Source organism: Bombus pascuorum, chromosome 15 (genome assembly GCF_905332965.1).
Source record: "Bombus pascuorum chromosome 15, iyBomPasc1.1, whole genome shotgun sequence".
Classification (NCBI taxonomy): Eukaryota; Metazoa; Arthropoda; class Insecta; order Hymenoptera; family Apidae; genus Bombus; species Bombus pascuorum.
In genome coordinates, this window is record NC_083502.1 from 6,983,416 (window position 1) to 7,005,116 (window position 21,701).

The 21,701-nt window shown below is 37.4% G+C and overlaps 1 protein-coding gene across 8 annotated transcripts in view; it reads left to right on the forward strand.

The window, feature by feature from the left end:
* LOC132914422 (FK506-binding protein 5-like) overlaps positions 1–21,701 on the forward strand; it is a 66,326-nt gene that overhangs the window by 19,643 nt on the left and 24,982 nt on the right. For all 8 annotated transcript variants that reach the window (XM_060973511.1, XM_060973507.1, XM_060973509.1 and 5 more), the window contains one exon: positions 15,979–16,034. In XM_060973511.1, coding sequence (XP_060829494.1) covers positions 16,001–16,034 — 34 coding nt within the window. In that variant the 5' untranslated portion in view covers positions 15,979–16,000. The remainder of the gene's footprint in view (positions 1–15,978; positions 16,035–21,701) is intronic.

Sequence of the window (21,701 nt, forward strand, 5' to 3'; positions counted from 1 at the left end):
TTAAATTAAATTATCTCGTATCGACGTTCCTTGACTGAATCGAATCTCTAATCGATGAACAAAAGTTCATCCCACTTTTGGAATTTCATTTACCTAATTTGCAAACAAATAGAGGAAAGCCTGAACGAAAGTAACGACAGCCACGGATAAGCGATTAGAATCGATTTATTTCAGAAATGTGCGATTCCTAGGCAATGTATAATCAAGGAAAACGCTCAGTCGATTTGTATAATCGTCATGCTAGTCGTTTACATCCCGTAGATTTATTCGCGTATTTAGAACGGGGCATCCACATTGCCTTCGATAGCGAAGATAATACGCCAGCTGCTTTGATTTATGGTACCTTACTATGAAGTGAAACGGAACCACTAGATTTCTCGTTGTTAGATAACGTCGTAAGCAGGAATGCTTTCTTACTTGCGCCGCGAGAAACGCGATCTGGATTGCAAATCGCTCGTAATAAATCTCGCGAATCAATAACAAATAGAGCTAACGCTGCTGATCGATGTTTCGTCGGAATGTCCGATATCAAAGCCATTGTAAACACACTTATTAACACGCTTGACGAATTTTTGCAATTTTTTTATATCAGATAATTAATTACTTTAATGATAATTATAGCATATCGATTCACCGTTTCGGCCTTCAAAAATTAGTCGTTGAAATACTAGAAAGTTTCGAAATTTCAAGGGTCGAGGTCATTGTCATGGAGGATCGAATCAGCGACTGGATCTCGCGAGGCTTCTCGCCGATCATCGTCCTCTTCTTCTTTTCTTTTGCCTTCTTTCCGCCGCCTGCTCGAGCGAAACAAGAAAAAGAATGGAATCACTGGCAGCTGGTGCTTTCTACCAATTAGAAACCAGCGATAGCGGATCGCCGCGAACAATTCTCGATTTTTTTAACCTACATCGTGAAACGTCTATTTAAATGCCATACATCCCAGTGGATCACTGGATCTTTACGAGGAAAATCCTGTTGCAATTTTTCCAGCAGGCAAGTTTATTGCCTCGCCTACGATCCAAGGATCGGTTCGTTGTCATAAGGAATTATGGCAGTGTTTTATCCAAACTGGTTTTATGTGTTTCGTTTCGTTTTCTCAATAGGTAATTGGCTTTCATTTAAAAATGTAATTAGATAGAAGGTCGATCAGTGGAAATGTACATACATACATGCAAGGAGAAAAGTAAAAGCGAATAATATGAAAATTGATCGATAATTGTATTTTGATTTGATGATCTTGTATTGTAAGAATATTATTATCGGTGATATAGAACGTACAAGGAATAGATATAGTAAATACAACGACGATAGTGAAATTTCTGCAGTGATACAACTAGCATGACCCGTGATTGCTGTGACTCGCTCACGCTGGTTCAGACCAGAACTATAATGGTTCCTACGCGTAGAAAATTATAGTACTCTGATATCGGTAATTTTGGTAATAATATCGCTAGTATTCTATAATAACGCCATAATATTATTAACAAGAATTAAGCTCAACGTAATCTCTGCGTATCGCAAAAGGTGCTTAAAAGAGAAAACCTATGAGAATGAGCCACGAGAAGAGAGTTAACAAATTTTCATGAATTCTAATAAAGCTCAGTAGCTACAATTTTTTGAACTGGAAAGTAATTTCTCGATAATACGAAATATCTGTCATCGAAGAATTTTAGTCCAATCTATGGCCTATAGAGATTTGTCAAAGTGAATATTAAACTAAAAAGGGAGGAAAATTGAATATTATTCATCTTTCTAATCACCAGATGCTTCCGGATAACGGTTAGCCCAACGGGATAGCTTTCGATTTATCAGTGATTACCCATTTCATATCTCGCGCCATATACGCGCGTGTATTTGGTTTCTTTTGTGACTGGCGGAACACAATGAACCACGTAATCTAAGGGATAGCGTAAATTCCATTGTTCGCCGTTTCAATTTATGCGGTTCAATTCGACACAATAATTTATTGTTCGCGCCGTGAATGAACGCCTTTCTCCGGCTGGACCACACTCGTAGAACCGGTTTAGAACCGTGAATCGTCTGTTGAATTATCGAACGATCCGCCATAGGAGAAACGATTTTCATTAATGAAAACCGTTTCTGGATATCGTACAGCCCAATTAACGAGCTTTCTCATGAATTTATACTGGTCTCGTTGTAAAGATGAATATTGCTCGTGTTAAAATCCTATCGATCCCAGACGCTAATGATTTACATTTAATTATCGTGTGTTGATTATAGTCTTGAGAATTTTTATGGTTATTTATGCTTCCTGAATTAGTATATATCGGTAAAATGTCCAAGGTGCGGTGCTTTCTACGGTACTTGGAAAAACACTTTTCTCACGAGCCTGTACTTTTTAAATTATGCTCTCGGCAACGCGAATTTGCATAAAACTCCGCAGTCCAACTACTCTAATTACTACGAAAAACGGCTAATAATAGGAATTCCGACGATAGAAAGGAAATTACGATAGTTGCGAAGATATTCCATTAAAAAAAAGTTACCGCGGTCACGTCAATCTGCCTTCGATAGAAAATTGCTTGTGTCAATTTAAAAAAATTATTCATGCTTAATAATCGCTACCAACGCTAGTAACACTAGTAACAGTCGCTGCAATATAATAGCGACAGAAATTTCTCCCTAAACAAACAGCGTCGTTAATTTCATCCTAACGATGAAAAAGTGGCACGCGACAATTTTAGAAAACCGCGTGAAAAGATTGGACAACAAATGGCTGACATTTCACTGTGCCAGTCAGTTACATAAAGCTCGCTGTGTGTTTCCGAATCGAAACAGAGAAACTTGGACTATCGAGTAGGATATTGCCATTGCGGCGCGGCAACAAGAAGACCAGAACCGCCAGAAGCGATAGTTGCTGGACAACCGGGTAACCAGTTAGCTTTCGTTTTCGATAACCACTTGTTCAAATGTCTGCATTCTTTCTAAAGGTCGGTAATCGTGCGTAAGACCGCCAACCGTGAACGAGAAAAATGGTCGATATCAATCAATAAACCCTATTTATTTTATACATTTTCGGTCATAATTATCTACTCGAGCCTGATCTACTTTATATTCTACTTTCTTTTTGCAGTTGCACGCTGCGAGCTTGATACGTATAAAATAATCGAGACTATTTGATAAATCCTATTTATCCTTCGTCCTTTTGGGATTACGTGTTCCGATACGTATCACAGTTAACTCTCGTAGCAACTTGTTTAGTTAACGTATGGGGGTCACGCAGAACGTAAAATAATTTGTTGCTTGCGGAGGTAAAATGATTATAGGGTAGAAAATTGCTGGATTTCGCGCAGTGTTATTACTAGAGCTTTCCATATACGAAGATCGTCGAAGGACTATTTTATTTTATCGCATTGATAAAGATTATAATTTTCTGAAGTCTTTGAATTATAAATTCTATTTGATAAAATCTCGAGCGATCTACATAATAGCATATAGCAAATATTTCAAGCTTCTCGTCTGGCTGGATATTACGTAAAACACGACTCGAAACAGGATTTCTTGGGTAATCGAAAGAAATAAAAAATATAAGGCGCGCGTACTCGAAGTAATATGCAAATGCGCGGATTCGAGAACGACGGTTTTACTCTTTGCTCTGCTTTCCTCGTAATTCGCGTCTTAGATAATACGCTGAAAAATATCAAGTTTTGTCACTCGCCAAGTTATCCGCGAATCGCAAGCCATCCAGCAACTATCGATTACCCGACGATGACGATCGACGCGTATCGATTTCACATTTCCTCGCGAGACACCGTTACTTCTCCCTCGGAAAAACGTGTAACGTGAACAGGAAATCTGGAAAAATCGATGTGTGAAAGATAATTTAGAATTTTATTGCAAAATAATCAATACAGAAAATTGCACTTAATAAAAATAGGGCTTACTTAATTGCCTTTCAGTTTTAAACGAATCTTTTGTAGAAATTTTGCATTGGAATTAATATTTATAATTCTGTGGTTCTCACTTTGAGTTCTCCCACTTCTCAATAACAAATTCCTAAAATATTATCAATCTGCAAATAGTACAATATTTAAAAAATTCCTTCTATCATATAATAATTCTTTGGTTCTCACTTTGAATTCTCCCACTTCTCAATAACAAATTCCTAAAATATTATCAATCTGCAAATAGTAAAATATTTAAAAAATTCCTTCCATCATAAAATCAGTAATATTCGCGAATCTTTTCTTCCTCGTACCTATTCGCGTTCTTCGACCAAACGATGAATTCGCGCTATCCAATATCGTGAGAGTTTTCCACAATGCACTTAGAAAGTGTACAAAAAGTGCTGCATTCCTTTTTTCCCCGCTTTTCTTGTTCTATCCGCTCGCGATCGATAACTCTCTAACGATAATCGATACCGCGTTACGTAAGTCGGTTTTTACTCGGCAAAATGTATTGTGGCACTTTCCCGAATGTATCGTATTACGGAAAGAACGGTTCTCACTGTGCATTCCATGATTTTGCCCCTTTTCTTCTTCGTTCGAAACCGCAATTAGAAAAAACTTCTTCCTTTACACTTCATTACCGCCACTTATATAAATATTCGAAATCAACGGCTTTTGAACGATAATTTTATCGTACGGTTGGCTAATTGCTGTTACATAATTGTATAAATTATTACATAATTATATAAATACACGTGATCTAAATGAGTAATATAGTTCGCGATTTTGAAATGCCGCATACCTAGTTTTAGTGAAATTTTATTTATGTTTCTTACCGAAGCAAGATTCATGGATGCAAGACGAAATACTTGAGCTGGAGATTATTCCATGTACAAAAATGAATCGAGAATGTGGAATAATGTTTTCTCGATGGAGGTCTCGTTTTTTAAAAATCGAGTTTGAAAATTTGCCAGATATGCGTTCACTTGGTTAACTTGTTGTGAACATCGAATTTACCATTGTTAATTTATATAATAATAAAACCTGTGAGAAAATCACGAAACATTCAAAGATCAAATCAATCATCCGCGCAAGCGTGAACGTGGCTTGAGCTACTTCCAGGACAGCGAAGCGTGCAGCGTGAATCAGGCATTACAAAATGCAATGTCCGGCCTTGTACCTCTGCTTTTCATCTGGATTCACTCGTAAGCTTCTTTTTTCGAGTTTCAACTCTCAGATTGACTTTCAACAGCTGAGGCACAGTTTCACCATCGTTACGCCTGCTCCATTCAATAAAGCCATCAAAGAAAATGGAAAACGTCAGAGTCCTCGGTGAATCTACTCGAGACTGAATCGAACCGAACACGTTAATCGAGGAGCGTTTCAACGAAGATTAACGGAGACTGACGATTTCGTTCTTCTTACTGGCTCGAGTATTACGTTTTTCTAACAAAGTTCTAGTTCTCTACAGATGGTCTCTGAGAGCGAACAGCTTTCTCTTGGGAGGACATGTAACAATATTTTAATTCGTGAAATGCAATTCTTCTGAAAAAGTCGGGTCGAAAATGTGGAATAAGTTTTCTTGTAGCAGGTTTCGTTTTCAAGAAAATTGATTTCTAAAATGACCGTGGCATCGTTATTACGAACTGACTATAAATTATAACTTTCTACAATAATATATATATATATATATATATATATATATATATATATATATATGTACTATATTTTCCGTCGTGCGACTTATTTATAGGAAATATAACAATCTTTTGCGGCCCAAACTTGTAATTATCTCACGTTTAACTGCTTCATGTACTAATCTCGAATCAGTTAATCTCAAAATTGAGCTGTTAACCTTTATAAGGAATAAGGAGGTACGAAAATTACAGTGGGAAAGACTGATTTGTAATGCAAATGGGACGCCAATAGCGATCGAGACCCGATCAGATTTTCTGTTTAATCGTTCAATCTCGTTTCTAACGCGATATCTCTTTTACGGAGACATCTGTGTTCTATTCGATGTTAATAGATTCGGTAGATCTATCGCGATTCGAAGATAGCTGAGCGAATTCATTTCTCGTTTACTATATACAGTGTCTTGCTGAGATTAAGTATCTCCGCCACTTTCACTGCTATTGAAAATATTGAAAAAAGTTTGTTCGCACAAGATTATCTTGAAGAGCGATCTAAGGCCACTGATATCCTTTGCATAGTAATAATATATTTTCTATCGTTTTATAAGAAATTCACAGTTTATGATAAAAAATGCTAATTCGTAAGAAAATTTTGAAAATTATTAACAGGGTTTTACGTTATCTTGTTTTATCGTCGATAAGAATGAAAATAATTTAGATGTTCGATTTCAATGAGATACCCTGTGTATACACCGGTACACTACAGTAACTCCATTCTCCGCTACGAGGATTTCATTTCCTCCGTTGTCGATTTCGAACGGATTCCTTTGGCTGGTCGATTTAATCTGACAAAATAGACATTGACAGAAATACGATGGGTATCGAAGAAGCTTCTTCTCATTCGATCATTCGTGAAAGTATTTCTATTAAACGCACGGTACCATCAAGCTCCTGCGGTACCGTAACAATTCTTTATTGCGAAAACAACGGTGTACATGGGTACTATAATTAAACAAAATTTTATGCATTGTGCAAACCGGCTATGGAATCATCCAACCGTCGTCCAAACCTTAATCCTAACTTTGGCGAAGGCTTAAGGTATCCACATTTGGAGGGTTGACTTTACCCCTTCAACTTGAGTTAAAAAAGCTCGCGGCTAAAAAAGGTAGCTGTTAGTTGCGTTAGCACAACAGTAGCGTGAAATTCGTTGAACTTTCAAATAGTCCAAGTGCAGTACCATTTCTTGCTAAAGTTTCTGTACTCATAAAAGATATAACTTAGAAAAAACGAAGCTGGCACCCCGCTGGGGGTAGCCACCCACATGCTATATTCATTTTTTTTATTTATATTTTTTTTTCTTCACCAACAAGATATAACACTTTACCAAATGTCCACAAGGACAAATTGTAAAATAACCAAAATAAAATAAAAAAAAAAAAGTTTCTGTACGGTCTGCAATACATTTTGTGACCCTGTGACGATCATGGCCAGATTACATAGCCGTGAGGTTCCTTTAGGAGGAACATAAGATTTCACGATTATGAAGCTTAAAGTCTCTTGACCCCAGGATGCTTCGTAACTATCCTGCAACTTCCGATTCATCTGGTTAAACGTTCTTATTCATCGGTCTTAAGATAGGCTCAAAGATTCCGATGAATCGAAAATAGCTACCTTTCCAGCGAGTGAGTAAAAAATAGACGATTGTTTCGAGGATCGTGAAATGTTCGTATCTAGGAGATGCGCAGCAATTCCAAGATCAGCGAAATGAAATTGGAAACAGAATGCGGTAAGGTATGGAATAGAAGAAAGCAAAAAGCGAGCTGGACTCAGAACAGCTCTGTCTATTACACACGACCTCGTTTACACCGGCGTTACGTGGGCGTGCAGTACTTTGTAACAACATGTAAACGTCGCCGAAACGATCGAACGTGTTTCGGCTACAGTCGTAAAGAGAAATTTACAGTATCGTACGAGAGTTCGATATTCTTTACGATTGACATCATCGATCCGGCCTTTTCAAAAAGGAGAAAGTGACTCTGTAATCGCTTTGAGAATTCACGTTGAGGTAACGCCCAATGTCAGTAAAAATCCAATCCCTCAAACCCTAAAGTCAAATTAGGACACTAAAGGTCCAATATTTTCTCCATATCGAAAGATCACACACAGCTGCTACGAGAAACATTGGCACACCATTGTATTTATCCTGGTATTTACATATCAATCCGTTGACGTGCGATTTAATTGAAATTAGCTCGTCATCGCGTACGTACTTTGTATTACAGTACCATTGACATTATTTCTATACATTTCTATTACTACGACGATACCGTGGAGTATGTAGGATCAACTAAAACACGTAGTATTACTTTGAATTCTAATTTACACGTGTGGTGAATGTTGGAATACAACGATATTTCACGCATAGGCACAAATACTCTTACACAGACACCCACACAGGTATTTGAACAGGACACTTACACAGGTCGTACTCATTACTTTATGGAGAGTGGGGTTCAAAGTATTTAAGGGATCATGGATCACTACCTAAGTCTAGTCTGAGAGTAACTGGCCAACAATTAACAATTCTCGTATACGTTGTTAATTATATCACTCGCTTATATACATCTGGTTCTGTAGTTCTGTTTAATAAATATCATTATTATTTCAACACAAACATCGTGTCTTCCACAGATTATTAATCTTAACTTTAAGATTAAATTCTAACAGTGAAACATACACGTGAAAAAGGAGAATATTTCATTTACTAATAGGCCAATCTAATTAGTAAAATTTGTAACACACCAAAACAGTCGACACTGATTTACGTCGAAGAGATTTGTAGCAGGATTTGTTTCCCTATTTCGTTGTCGAATGCATCGAAATAAGATCGAAGCGTGCCGCGACACTTCTAACGAATTCTAATGAATTCCTCGAAAGTGTCTGTCGAAACGACGGACGATCGATTTATAGCCTGTTCAATTTTCACACGTGCATAGTAAAATAAACGAGGTTCGAAGTCTCGTAATAATAAAAATATTCGATTCTATGGTGACATGGTTATGCGATCATGGTGAATTATAATGACGTTCGGTTCGATTGGGAAAAATGTTGCAAGATCGAAAGTGTAAATAAGTTTATTTATCACGGTGCGAGCAGAAAATTGACATTTCACGGAGTCTAACGTCGGGCGGTAGCTTTCGTAACCGTTTCGTAATCATTTATTCTGTTTTATTAAAGACGCGCATTAAATATGGATAATGTTACGCTGTGTGCGATCGCCCGATAGCGAATTTATTGTAACACGGAAACGCGGCGAGATATAAATGATCGGTTAACGTGGCTCGCTGATGTGGTCCTAGTGACTCACGCTGGAAGTGTAATTTCATTTCTTCCACGTTTTACATCGTAGCGATTAGAATTCTGAGTTACGCTTGGTGGTCTGTGCTTTAGATTAAATTATTCGTTGCAGAAAACCTGTAACGATAAGTATATCTGGTTGTGTAGATGGCGAAAAATATTGGGAACCGATGGATTTAAGAATTCGAGAATTTCTGAATTAAAGTGCTTAGAAATTCAGGTGTATTTTTGATCAGGTATATTTTGAAATTCAGGTAGCTACATGGATTTATGTTCTTTGGAAGCCAGGTAGAATATCTAGAAATTCGGATACATACCTGAGAATTTAGACATCTTGGAAACCTGATATTTTTCGAATTCAGATACATAAACCGAAAGCTAGGAATTTAAATATCCTGGGACCAAACGTCTTTGGAATTTAGGCATTTTGAAATTCAGCTCGGAATTTAGATACCGTGCAAGTTAAAATTCTGCAAAGCGAATCAAGAATTCTAAATTAAAAATTTTCAAACGACTCCCCGGATTTGAAACTTGCAAAGAACCAAGAAAACCGAGAGTTCAAAAATCTAATCGCACGATACACCGAAGCAGCGGATAAACAGACGGAATTATTATTCGAAACAGGATCGGTTATCCCGTTCTTTGTGTGTTAATAAACCCGCAGAGTTCTGCCGAATTTCATTTGCTGAAAATATTGTCGCTCGAATTCCTCGACAGCGAGCATTTTGAAAGTGTAATAAGGCACACGCGAGTTAACCGTATGAAGGTATCGGCGCTACGATCAACAAATCGGCCATTTAAGAGCGATCGAATGGAGAACGGAGATTTGTTTTGTATGTGTAACAATTTACATAATCTGAGTCTGCAATCGCTAGCGTCTAGCGGGTCTAGCTTCGATCAAATGTAAGGGGAAAGCCGAAAGTTTCGTTACAATCGTTCATTTTTCTTTTCGTTGACTCTTGCACATGGTGTAACTATAACGCGCAGAGTTGTTTATGGAAATAGTTACATTATCGTAATGCAATTTCTCTTGTCGCTACGTACTTTATAATATCTCATTGTTCCTTTACGATTGACATCGCTTCAGAGTTTTCTTGTAGATTATTGTCCCGTTCGGAGAACAAAATATTTTTTTCGCATTATTTAATTTGATAAATATTTCTGTCGTAGGTTTTTGAGAGTTTAATGAGTCAGGCATAAAAGATATAACTTAGAAAACACGAAGCTGGCACCCCGCTGGGGGTAGCCACCCACATGCTATATTTATTTTATATATATATATTATAATATATATATTATATTTGATATATATATTTTATTATATATATTATATTTGATATATTATATATATTATATATATATTATAATATATATATTAAAAAAAAATTAAAAAAAAAATAAGTCAGGTACTTGGAGATTTAGATGGACCAGGAATATTTGGAATTCAGGTAGTGCGAATTGGGATTTAAGGACTTCGATATCTTGGTAACTCAAATACCATAATATTTGGGAATTTAAATGGATTAGGATTATTTGAAATTCAATTATTTTGGAAATTTAGATTTTGAGGCATCCATATGTTAGTGACTTAAATAATTAGAACTTGGATGTCTTGGATATTTGAATATGGGAAACTCAATTCTTTGTAATTTGATTTATTATTGAGAAACGACTTAAGGACTTACACTGTTACTCCTTTTACTGTTACTTTTACTATTTACTTGGATTCTCAGAAGTTAAATTGTATAAAAACATCACAGCTGAATAAAGAAACTTTTTTCGTTCAAAAACATGGTTTTATTCTTATTTTCTAGAACGTTTATACATATTCAATCGATGATCCAGATCTCCTCGCTTTCAACGTATTCGTTCTACGTGCAATCGCAGTGAATCAGCTCGAAGGATGGCTGGTTGAGAGCAGAGCGAATCTCCATTCTCTTTCTCGCATCGCGTTGGCCTACGATTGCCGATTTCGTAGCACGATTCCACCTTCCTCGGACGTTATGTTTCAATTCGAGACGATTTTATGGAAAGTGAAAGCAAACGCAGCATCGTTTGCCAGTGATCAATTAGTCTTTGTCTAAATCGTACGATTCCCACGATGCGGCAGAGCAACTAGTCCACTTCGAGATCGAAAGAATGTCGATCTAAATAGCCCATTGCAATTTTAAATATCTTTCGTCATAGAAATGCTGTTATAATTCTAAATAGTTTCTTAATATTCCATGGTCGATGAATTTTGCAAGACGCGAATAACTTAGGGATCGAAATTTTTGACATTCGGATAGTTTGAGAATTTAGGTATTTTTAAATCTCAAATATTTGGATATTTTGGAAATTAGAATATTTTAAGCTGTCAAATCTTTGAAATTTAAATAGAATTGGAATACATATATTTTAGGTTTTCACATATTTAGAATTTCAATGGTCTGCGAATTCAAATATTTTAGGCTTTCGAAAGCAAATTTCTAAAAGAAAATTTCCCAACAAAGACACGTCTAAATATGCAAAATTATATTTATATTTAGTACTCTAGTCGATTAATTTTCTATCCGGGAATACAGTGGGCAGAATTTCATCCACGCGACGATTCATCCTTCTTTCTTACAACTTTACGTAACCAGTTAATTATCGCTGGGTCGATCGACTCTTCGTCGTGTTCTTCTTGCCTAATCGATCGCTATCGCGACGATCCTCGGTCAAAAACATGAAAAGTCGAGCGCGCAGCTTTCTTTCTAGCCCTGAAGGAACACCTGTGTCCTCGGTTTATGTAAAAGCGCAACGATTGAAAGAGCTATCGATGGAGAAAATCTTTCTAGAGCACACGGAATCCACTCGGGGATACATAAATCAGCCTCGAGATCGAGAGTTGCGAATCGAGGATTCTAGATCCGCGGATGAATGGATCGTGGACTACTTCTGTTTTCTTCGCTTCAACGTAAAATATAGTAAATAGCCAGCAAATATATGAGAAGATCAACGTATAATAACTTTGCATATATCGAGATATATTTTCGTTAGAAAAATAAAATTGGAAAAATGAGAGTGGCCGTAGTAGAACACAGCGATGCAAAGATCAAGTAAAGATCAAGTTTTCTATTTGCTAATTTTCAATTGAAAGGTTAAGTCATAACTCGCATTACGCGTCAACGACACCCGTCTTTGTCTTAAAAAAAATCTTTCTTCATAAAAAGCGTAAAAATTCGCGAACGTTTTCTCGAACAAATTAACATTTCACCATTTCATGGCTATTTCAATTTCGACCACATTACAATATTCATAACAGCGTCGTTAAGTGTCAAGGTAACGGCAACGGAGGATTTATTTGCCAACGAATGATTTAAGATCCTCCTCGAGCGCATCCTCGACTTTCTAAAACGATCGATCGACTTTGTGCCGGCACACAGAGTCGTCACGAACTCGCCCTCGCTACGTTTCGAAGAAAACGATTTTCCCGAGACGATTGAACGCGTTACGTTATAGTCGAGTGGAACAATCCCTTTTCTGAACGGAGAACGGTCCTCGTTTCCGCTCGTAGGTCGATCGACCGGATATTGCCCGCGGCCTCGCGTGTCGATCCTCGTCCTCCGTGATCTAGATCCTCCGGTGCATTCAGACATTGTCCCCGTAGCTTCGTGCAGCTCGATTTCGGTCTTCGACTTTCTAATGCGAATTTCAAGTTTCGAACCACTTTGTACGACTGCATGCTATTTCATTCAAAATGGATTTAGGTCAGATTAGATTAGCTTAAATTAAGTCAAGTTAGATGGATTAGGTTAGGTTACTTTTAGGTTAGGTTACTTTTAGGTTAGGTTATGACGATAATACGATTTTTAGATAGGCAAAAAGTTAAGGATCCGTGTAACAGTTTAATTGCAATCATCAATGAGACCCATCATCGATTACGAAACGACCTGCTTAGAGGTTCTTTACACGAATTCACCTGCACATGATACAGTCGTCGCTCGTCAAGTAGCCTTTCCAGACGTCCTTGAATTTTCTACTTTTAAAAATAGAAAGGGAAAAGCAGAAAGAAATATTTACTCGGTACGGACATTTTTACATATTTCTTCTCTTTGATCCTTACTGAAATAGTAAGTAGCTATGTAACAGTAAAAATGACTGGAAAGTACTATACTTTATATATATTCCTAGCGAACTGTATTAGCAAACGAGTTTGATATCGTTGGAAAGTGTTTGATCCGCTACCAGGTCTAGTGAAATTACAGTAAGTGAAAGAAGCAAAGTTTTTTGGTTTATTTAAGTAAAGTTCCGTTCTCAGGTGTGAAATATACAGTGCACAGGAATTATATAAACTGCGGTGTGGAACTTTGAAGTAAGATTTGATCAAAAACTGTTAAGTAACTCAAGGAAGAATATCGTAAAACAGGCAGATGTAAATCATTGTTCATTGTAATGAACTTTTATGTAAGATAATTTGCTTTATTTACGCCCGTGTTTACGGAGGCAAAAAATTAAATTCCATTTTTTTTTTTTATATAAGATAGAAAATGATCGTTATACATTAGCAATACCAAAAATTCGTTGTACGAAAGCTTACACGACGAATAAAAAGAGTGTAAAATCGTTTGTAATGAGAAAAGTAACCATATGATTATCTGGCAAGTATCCAAAGGCGTGGCATCGATCGTTTTTAAACTGTACAACGTTCGCGATACAGAATCGGGGAAAGTCGTTCGCCATGGAAACGAGTCACGGCCGATGTGCCGGTTTTACGTAAGGTGAAAATCGTCTTTAAGGCGAAAGAGGATCGCCACGGATGCAAAGGAGAGAAAGAAACCGCGCAACCATGCATACGATCATATCTTGCACGAATCACAATTTTCACATAACTGCACATTTCCATTTCACCCTGGAACAACGTGAACAATTCTTTAAGCTCGTATTTACTCGAAATCTATCGAATTTCTACATTCGCGTTACTTCTTCGTCCCAAGGAGACGACAAACTAACGAACATCGTGTTACATTTTCCAAAGAAAAAGTTCCCATAAAATTTCCATATAAAACCATCGTATACATGAAATCTATCAAGAGTTTTTTCATAAATATCGAAAAACAAAATTCTGTAAGTCCATCAACTTCTTACGTTACTCTTTCTTCTTCGTCCTTACGAAACGACGAATTACCAAACAGTTTGATATTAAAAAACTCATTTCTCAGAGTTTATCAAATTTTTAGATTTTTGGTTCCACGAGGTCGCGGTACCATGAAATTCCCGACGAGTCCTCGACGAATGGTTACGGTACAGGAGACGAAAGAGCACGGCTCATCAGGAATTGTACGCACGTTAATGGCGGCCGTGTTCCTCGATTTCGTATTCACAACGAGGACCGTGATCGACCAAGACGTCGGTGGACGTTTTCGTGACGCGCTACGCGAAACAAAATACCACAATCGGGTGGTTCATTCCTATTACAAAATCTGACGAAACTTTACTTGACTTTGTTGCTCTCGCTGGATCCCTCCATTCTTCGTTTCCAATGTTCCTTTCCCACATTTATTCAATTATTTATTACTCGTTCGAACGCTACGTGAATTGTAAGGCGAATAGGAGTTATCAATAGGTGTAGTTATCGATGCATTCGACGATGTTTGACATCGTTGGATCCTCAAAAAATGAAATGGATCTTTTTATAAGCTTTAACGATAGAAGCAAGATTGACGATAATTTTGTACTATGAAAAGGACGAAAATCAATTTTGACATAAGATAGGAAGAGATTATTAATTGGCTAAGTACTTAAGCAAGGATCGCGAAAACGAGGAAAAGAAGTCTGCTGTGCCAGAAACAATTCCGTTGGCCGTTTTGTGGCTTGCAAAGAGGCACCGTTACCCGCTCGTGTTCCTACGTGCTCGACCTGAATTAATTCCGCTGCAACGCGGCCATTGTGCTCCGACGAGGACTTTCGAGTGCGCCACCGTTGATCCACTGCACATGTTCGAATTTTATCGATCCGGATGATCGAAGCTCTGACTTCCAGTGGCTTCGTTTAACCCGTTTGACCAAATTTCTGTTCTACTCTAAATTTTCTAGCAGTTTGGTACTCTTGTGTAGTTTTTCATTTGGTCCTGTTTGACAAAGTTTGAATCCTATTTGATAAAGTTTGAAGCAGTTTGAAGCAGTGGCATGTTAGATCTCGGAGTTTGAACAAGTTTGAGAATTGATTTAGGTGTGCTGAATGGGTGGATTATAAAGTTGGTACTTTTCTGTAAACGTTCGATATATCTTCTTTTTTCCTCTTTTACCATATTTATTCGAGAATAAAGAGGATTTAGTAGCATTGAAAAATCTTTCAAAACGACTACTCGATCGCTGTTAAGAGAACTTCGCTAAATTATGTGCTTCGCGGATAGGTTGCCCAAGAACAGCACAATCGCCACAATTATCCGCGCATTTCACGTACGATCGGCTTAAACGTGGTCTTTCATAAGACTAATTGCTTTTAATTGATCGAACGGCGCAATCGTCGGGCAGAATCGAGGGATCGATCAGAAAATTCCCGCTTTTCAAGACTGACGAATGATAGATGGCAATAATGCAACGCTAAGAGATGCTAATTGCGGCTAAATTGCACGAAGGCGTACAAGAATCTCTGAACAAAGTAAATTCATTCCTACCCGCTCGGAAACTTTACGTATTCTCTCTTGAACCTGACCAGTGAATCTTTGAAACGTGAATTTTCATCTATGCCATCGCAGATCTCGATCTCTTCTCTATTTGAAAGAATAATTTCTAAATAAATCTTTCAAATAACGTTACACTTACTATATGACAAATAATATATATCAATTGACGTTATGTTATTTATTATAAAATAAATTCGATAAATTTGTAAAATCAATAGTAATGCATTTTAAAATGTGACTCTGCAATGTCAGATCAATGGTGTCAGATTAGATTTAAATTAACTTAGATTTAAATATTAGTAATACTGAACAAAACATTTATTAATATCCATTAATTTATACTTTCATAATAATACCGCGAGAAAGTAAAATAAAATAAAATTATCGACAGAAATTTAATCACTAACTACGAAAAATCCTTCTGTTTCAGGCTGAAGGAATTGATCGTAGCCATGAACCTCGCGCTGCATGGATTTTTGTTGCAAGGTGAGTCCCGTCAACCTAATTCTCTCCTGTCACCCCCCTATCGATCTAATTTACCGCTTCGAAATATTCGAAAGAAAGATGTCACCGTCGATTTGCCGGCTACAAGTTTAGTGGAAATTTCGAGTAAAATTCAACTCCCCTCGCGAATCAATCGTTGCCTCGGTTGCACGCATGTGCTCGAAATAATGGAATGCAATATGGTGCATCGCGGGAACAATGCATCCGAGAAGGAATACGCAGCCTCGGATCGAGGGTTGACCTAACTCAACTTGCCTCGTTGCATACGAGGTCCTCGAAAGTCGGAGGGAAACCGAACAATGCGTGAAGGAAGTGCAAATGGCATGCAACTGGCTGCACGAGTGCATGCACTGCATCCTTCTGTACTTTATCGCTCTACTACCTTCCATTTTCTTTTTCTTTTTCTTTTCTCTTTTTCACTACGTTCATGCGTACGAAAGTTGAATCTGAGCCATCCATTAAATTAAATTTTGTTCCATCACCGTCGTTATCACCATTGGTGGTAGAGGAACATCTTGTAACAGACTTTTCTTATATTTTATACTTTTAACCTGTGTTGATAACTATCAGCGAAAATCGACGCATCTGACTTTTTCATATTTCGTATATTAGCGTAAATTTACGTTAACCTTTACATTTAATCGGCGGAAATAAGGTAGGTAAAATTGTAAAATATTTGCCAGTGTCTCAGAAATTCAAGTAATTTTAATCAACATGTTCAATTAATGATCGCACCGATCGATCCTCGTTGGTAGTCGCAAGGGAGAGAAATGAAGAAACTAATGGCAGGTTCTTGAGCAATTAGCGTTGCCTGGACAGAATGGCGTATGTGTGCACCGAAACTATTCGCGATTCTTCCGCCGTACGAGATTCTCTCCTTTCCTCCCATCGGCACGATTCATTCGCGATTCTCGTATCGTGGCCGACGTACGGTCTCGTGTTTACGTTCACGTAGGAAACACCTTGACTCGACACGAAAACCCAGTTAGTACCGCGATACACCATCTACACGCGAAGACGTGCCTCGTGATATCTACCACCAATTAGACACGTATTTTGAGTAATTTAATTACTTTGGTAAAATTCTTTGTTCTTTTTTTTATTTTGCATTAAATATTGAATTATACTTGCGGGAACAATGAAATTGTTTTTTAATATACCCGTTACTACGTCGTATTATTCTTTCACCGTTACATTTGTAAAATGAAACCTATACGTCTGTTTCGTATATTAAGTCAATCATTTCTTCTACAAAAATCCTCGATAATACAATTTAAACAAAATACTCCGTAATCGAATTCCTTTCTAAACGAAAATACGTACTTGTCAGTCACCCTCCCACGCTGTTTGCTAAAAAAATCCCAGTGTGGTATAATATACACGCCTTAAAACCAAATCAAAGGCTTACTATTCTCCACGAGAAACATTCGAGACTCCTCGACAAGGCTTACAAGAAGGAAGATACATAAGTCGATTCACCGGAGACGGACGCAAAGGATTTTCTGGGAAGACAGGAGGATGTACGAACCGCAATAAAATCGCAAACAAGTGGACGTACACTAACGTTCAAAAGTTTGGAATTTCTACGCGTTCTATAGAACCAGGAATCACACCTTAACAGCTTTAATACCTCGGAAAATTCTTCGATGAAGGATATTTTGGGAGAGAGTTCTTAGGGTTCTGTCTCCGAATTTCACCATCTCGGAAAATTCTTTGGTAAAAGACACGTTGAAGAATTCTTTCGACAAACAAATTTTATCGAGGTAATAAAATTACCAGGCGATCGAACATATTTTAATTTCCTAATTATTGATTTATCGTTAACTTTTGTACAAATTTGACAATATTCGAATACTGTTACTCCGGATGGACTTATGAACAGTAGTGTATACGAACGTCCCACGTGGTTCGACCGCGATGCATACGTTTCACGGACGGATGTCCCACGAGGCTGCATTCCTTGCCCGATGCAACTTCCATTTAGCTCCTACGTGAATGTAAATACGCCTGTACAAAGGTGGATTCGCACGTTTCGCGGCTGGTGGTCCAGAGACGCGGCTCTTCCAACACGCAAATGGCGAGTGTAATGAATACAAAGCCTGCCGTTTGCGTCCAGACCAGGAATTTTATGTATCGTTCCTCGGGGATAGCTTGTTTTAGTGTTCCAAGCTTTGACTATACGTATCCCTGTATTTCTCCTGTATCTATGCAATGCCGGTAGAGTTTCTCGATTAGCAATGTCTATGGAGACTGGAATTTAGGTACTTTAGGTGTTTCAGATATTTTAGCTTTTAGATATTTTAGTCGAAAAATTACTTTGGAAAATATCAAAATGCATATTCCATTGTAACGCACGTACATTGTAGGGAATGATATGAAATCAGTTTAGACAAATACTCGCTTCGTCGTTAAGGGAGAATATTTAAAAGAAAGCGAATTAATCGTTTCATGGGAGATAGATCAGTTTGAAATCAATAATTTCGTAAAAATTCAATTTACGCTGTCGTAAGACTTTCTTGAAGCGTCCCACGGTTGCATTTCTACCGAAAGATGAGCGAAAACCGCCCCCGCGGTTGCTACACGAATGCAATAATCAATGAGTCATTCGTTGTCTACGAAACTCACGACTGCTTGCCTTTTATTGGCGATCTGTCCGACCTCTTTTAAGGCCGTTTGTGCGTTTTCTCGTTACGATGCTCTCGTCCTGCGTAGATTGATCATCTTCTTAGATATATCTTCTTAGGTGTCCTGAGATATATATATATAATTGCAAATACATTGACAACATTCGGAGCAAGTTTGTAAATGAAGTGGCAGCCAGCCACTCGATCAACGACATTTCAGGCTGTTCACAGTTCTGTCAAGGAGATTTCAAAGGAAATCACACAGTGACCGACAGAATACCGAATAAATTAGCAATCAGATCGATTGGATTAGAAACGAAATCGTAACTCGATCTAGGGAATCAACTGGAAAGCCATCAAAGAGATTTCTAACATGGTTGACGTATATTTCTGAGAATACAGTTGCAAATTGTCAATGCAGTAAGGTTCAGCGAGTAAAATGTGATTAATGGATCCGTGGATAGTGAAATTCAGTAATGGGTTTCTAATCGTAAAATAGATCGACTCTTGTTTTGGAACAGACTCTGATTTCGAAATTAGTTTGGAAGCCTGATGATATTTGAGATTATATCACGGCCATGCTTATATGGTAGTAGCGAAGAATTATTTTACACCAATAGTCAACGAATGTAAACAATATATTTATTTTACCTCGTCTTAATTTGCTTTTTTCAAATTGAACGCCGCATGAGAGTACTAAAATCGCAATAACAAATGTTCAACTCTATTATCATGGAGAAAAGAAGTATTGATCGATAGAAAAGAAAATGTTGATACACCGTTCGTTTAGCATTTCAAAGCGGAGTTACGATCCATTTTCCTTGGTTTGGAAAACGCGGAAACAGACTGGTATCTTTTCGATCGTTCGCAAAATATTCTTCCGCATTGTTCACGCTTCTGCCTGGAAGCGGCGTGCCACGCAACCCGGTTCGTTCACCATCGGGCAGGGACTTTCTTCTCTCGATCGCGATACGCTGCGATCAACGGTGCTCGTTTCCATGCGTGGCGTCAACGCGGCGCACGCCCTCGCATCGTAAACGTACAAATGATTCAACCATTTGCGAATGATTCATTCGCGACGTTGTTCGCAAATTCGTGCTGTCCATCATTCTCCTGTCTGCTTCATTTTGCCCACCATTTTCATACTTATCGGATGGTGCAGCGAAGATTATAGCGGTGTGAGAGATTTTGAGAATTCGTATTTTCTATTTCTTGGATATTTTAACTTTTAAATGCATGTAATTGAAATTTAATCGCATAATCAGACTGCGTATATCGCGAATTCAATATAAATTCGACGTAACAAGCTCATTTCCACAAGTTCAGTTTTATAAATTCAATTCCACGAGTTCTACTTTATAAATTTGATTCAACAAATGTAATGTATCAAATTCACTTTTCTAGATTTAATTTTATAGACTCGATCTTATAAAATAGCTTTGTACATCTAATTTGATAAATAAAGTTTATAAAATTCAACTTATAATTCTCCGAATACAACTAAAGAAATGTGATCAAACAATATTCCTTAAATGCTTAAACATTCGTTGCGTAAGCAGACATTATCGCAGAGTATACATTTCATTAAACTTCTTTCTATCCGCCGCCTTACCTACGAATCTGATTACTCACACTCAAAAACCTACAATTTTAAACAAAGAATAATTGATACTATGAAAAATTAGCACATTTACTGATGCACTGTAGCTGTATGTGTTAGTATAAACGTAGCTCTACTTCTTCTCCTGTAGAATCTCCTACTCAGGATTATATAATCGCGCATAATGTGCGGCCATTAATCGAAAGGTCGTCAAAATTGCGACCCCGGTCGCGGGTAACAGGCCTAGAAAGTCCAGAGAATTGTCCAGTCACTCTATAAATAACCAGCACGCCGCATATTAGCAGAATTTTGCATAACGACTCGAGCGAACGAAATAATTGACTTTCGCTTTTGCGGAGCCATGCTGATTTTACCTGCACGCGATCATAATACCGTCAAGTATAATCGCGTTACAATGGAGTATCGATTGCCCGTCTAATTAGAGGATCGAAGTATAGTTTAATAATCAATCGTTAGGCTTTGAGATATCAACTTCAATGTCTGCTGAAATCGCTTCGTAGCTCGTTGAACTTGTTAAACGTGACTTTTAGGTTAAGTTTTATAGGGCGATTCATGTACGAGGAACATACAGAACAACTATGACGAGTACATTATTTTTGTTTAACTAGGGAATCGATGTGAAGTTTGATTACTTATTAGGCTTTGATACATAAAGTATAGTGTCTGTTGAAATTATTGGTTCGTAGCTCATTGAACTTGTCAACTTCGGTTTTTAGGTTAGATTTTATAGGGCGATTCATATATGCGAAGCTTACACAGGATTAATATAGTAAGTTTGTTTTCGTTGATTTTGTGAAATGGAAAAATTTTCGTATTTTTTGTGTTTGTCCGCTTGATGTTTCCGGAGTTACTTTCTCCGCGATCATTCGATAGATATAAGTCAAATTATCTGGATAGGCGTTTAATTAAGTAAAACGGTACAGGAGCTTTTTTCAATGATAGATCGGCCTCGAAATACGATCCTGTAACGATCTTCGTCGGCGTACTTCGTTAACCTAACAGATTCACTTCCTTGCCAATTAGACGCGACACGATTTAACGCTTGTGAATTTCGCAAATGCTATCCACTTGTAAAAGTTAATCGTTGCAATCTAGACACGCTTATCTTAATACTGAGATCTGACTTTAAAATTCTGTATATTGATACGTATAATCTTTCACATCGGTGGTATTTCTTGATCTTACGCGTGTACAAATCTATCTGAACGGTAAGTTAAAACGATTATCCTATTAACAAAATTATTCTACTCATAAATGCTAAACTAGTGATTATCCTATTAACAAATCCCGAACTACTAATTATTCTGTTAATGAAGTTATTCTACCAACAAATCCCAGACTATCAATTATTCTATTAATAAGATTATTCCTTAATTATACATCTATTAATAAATCCTCAACCAT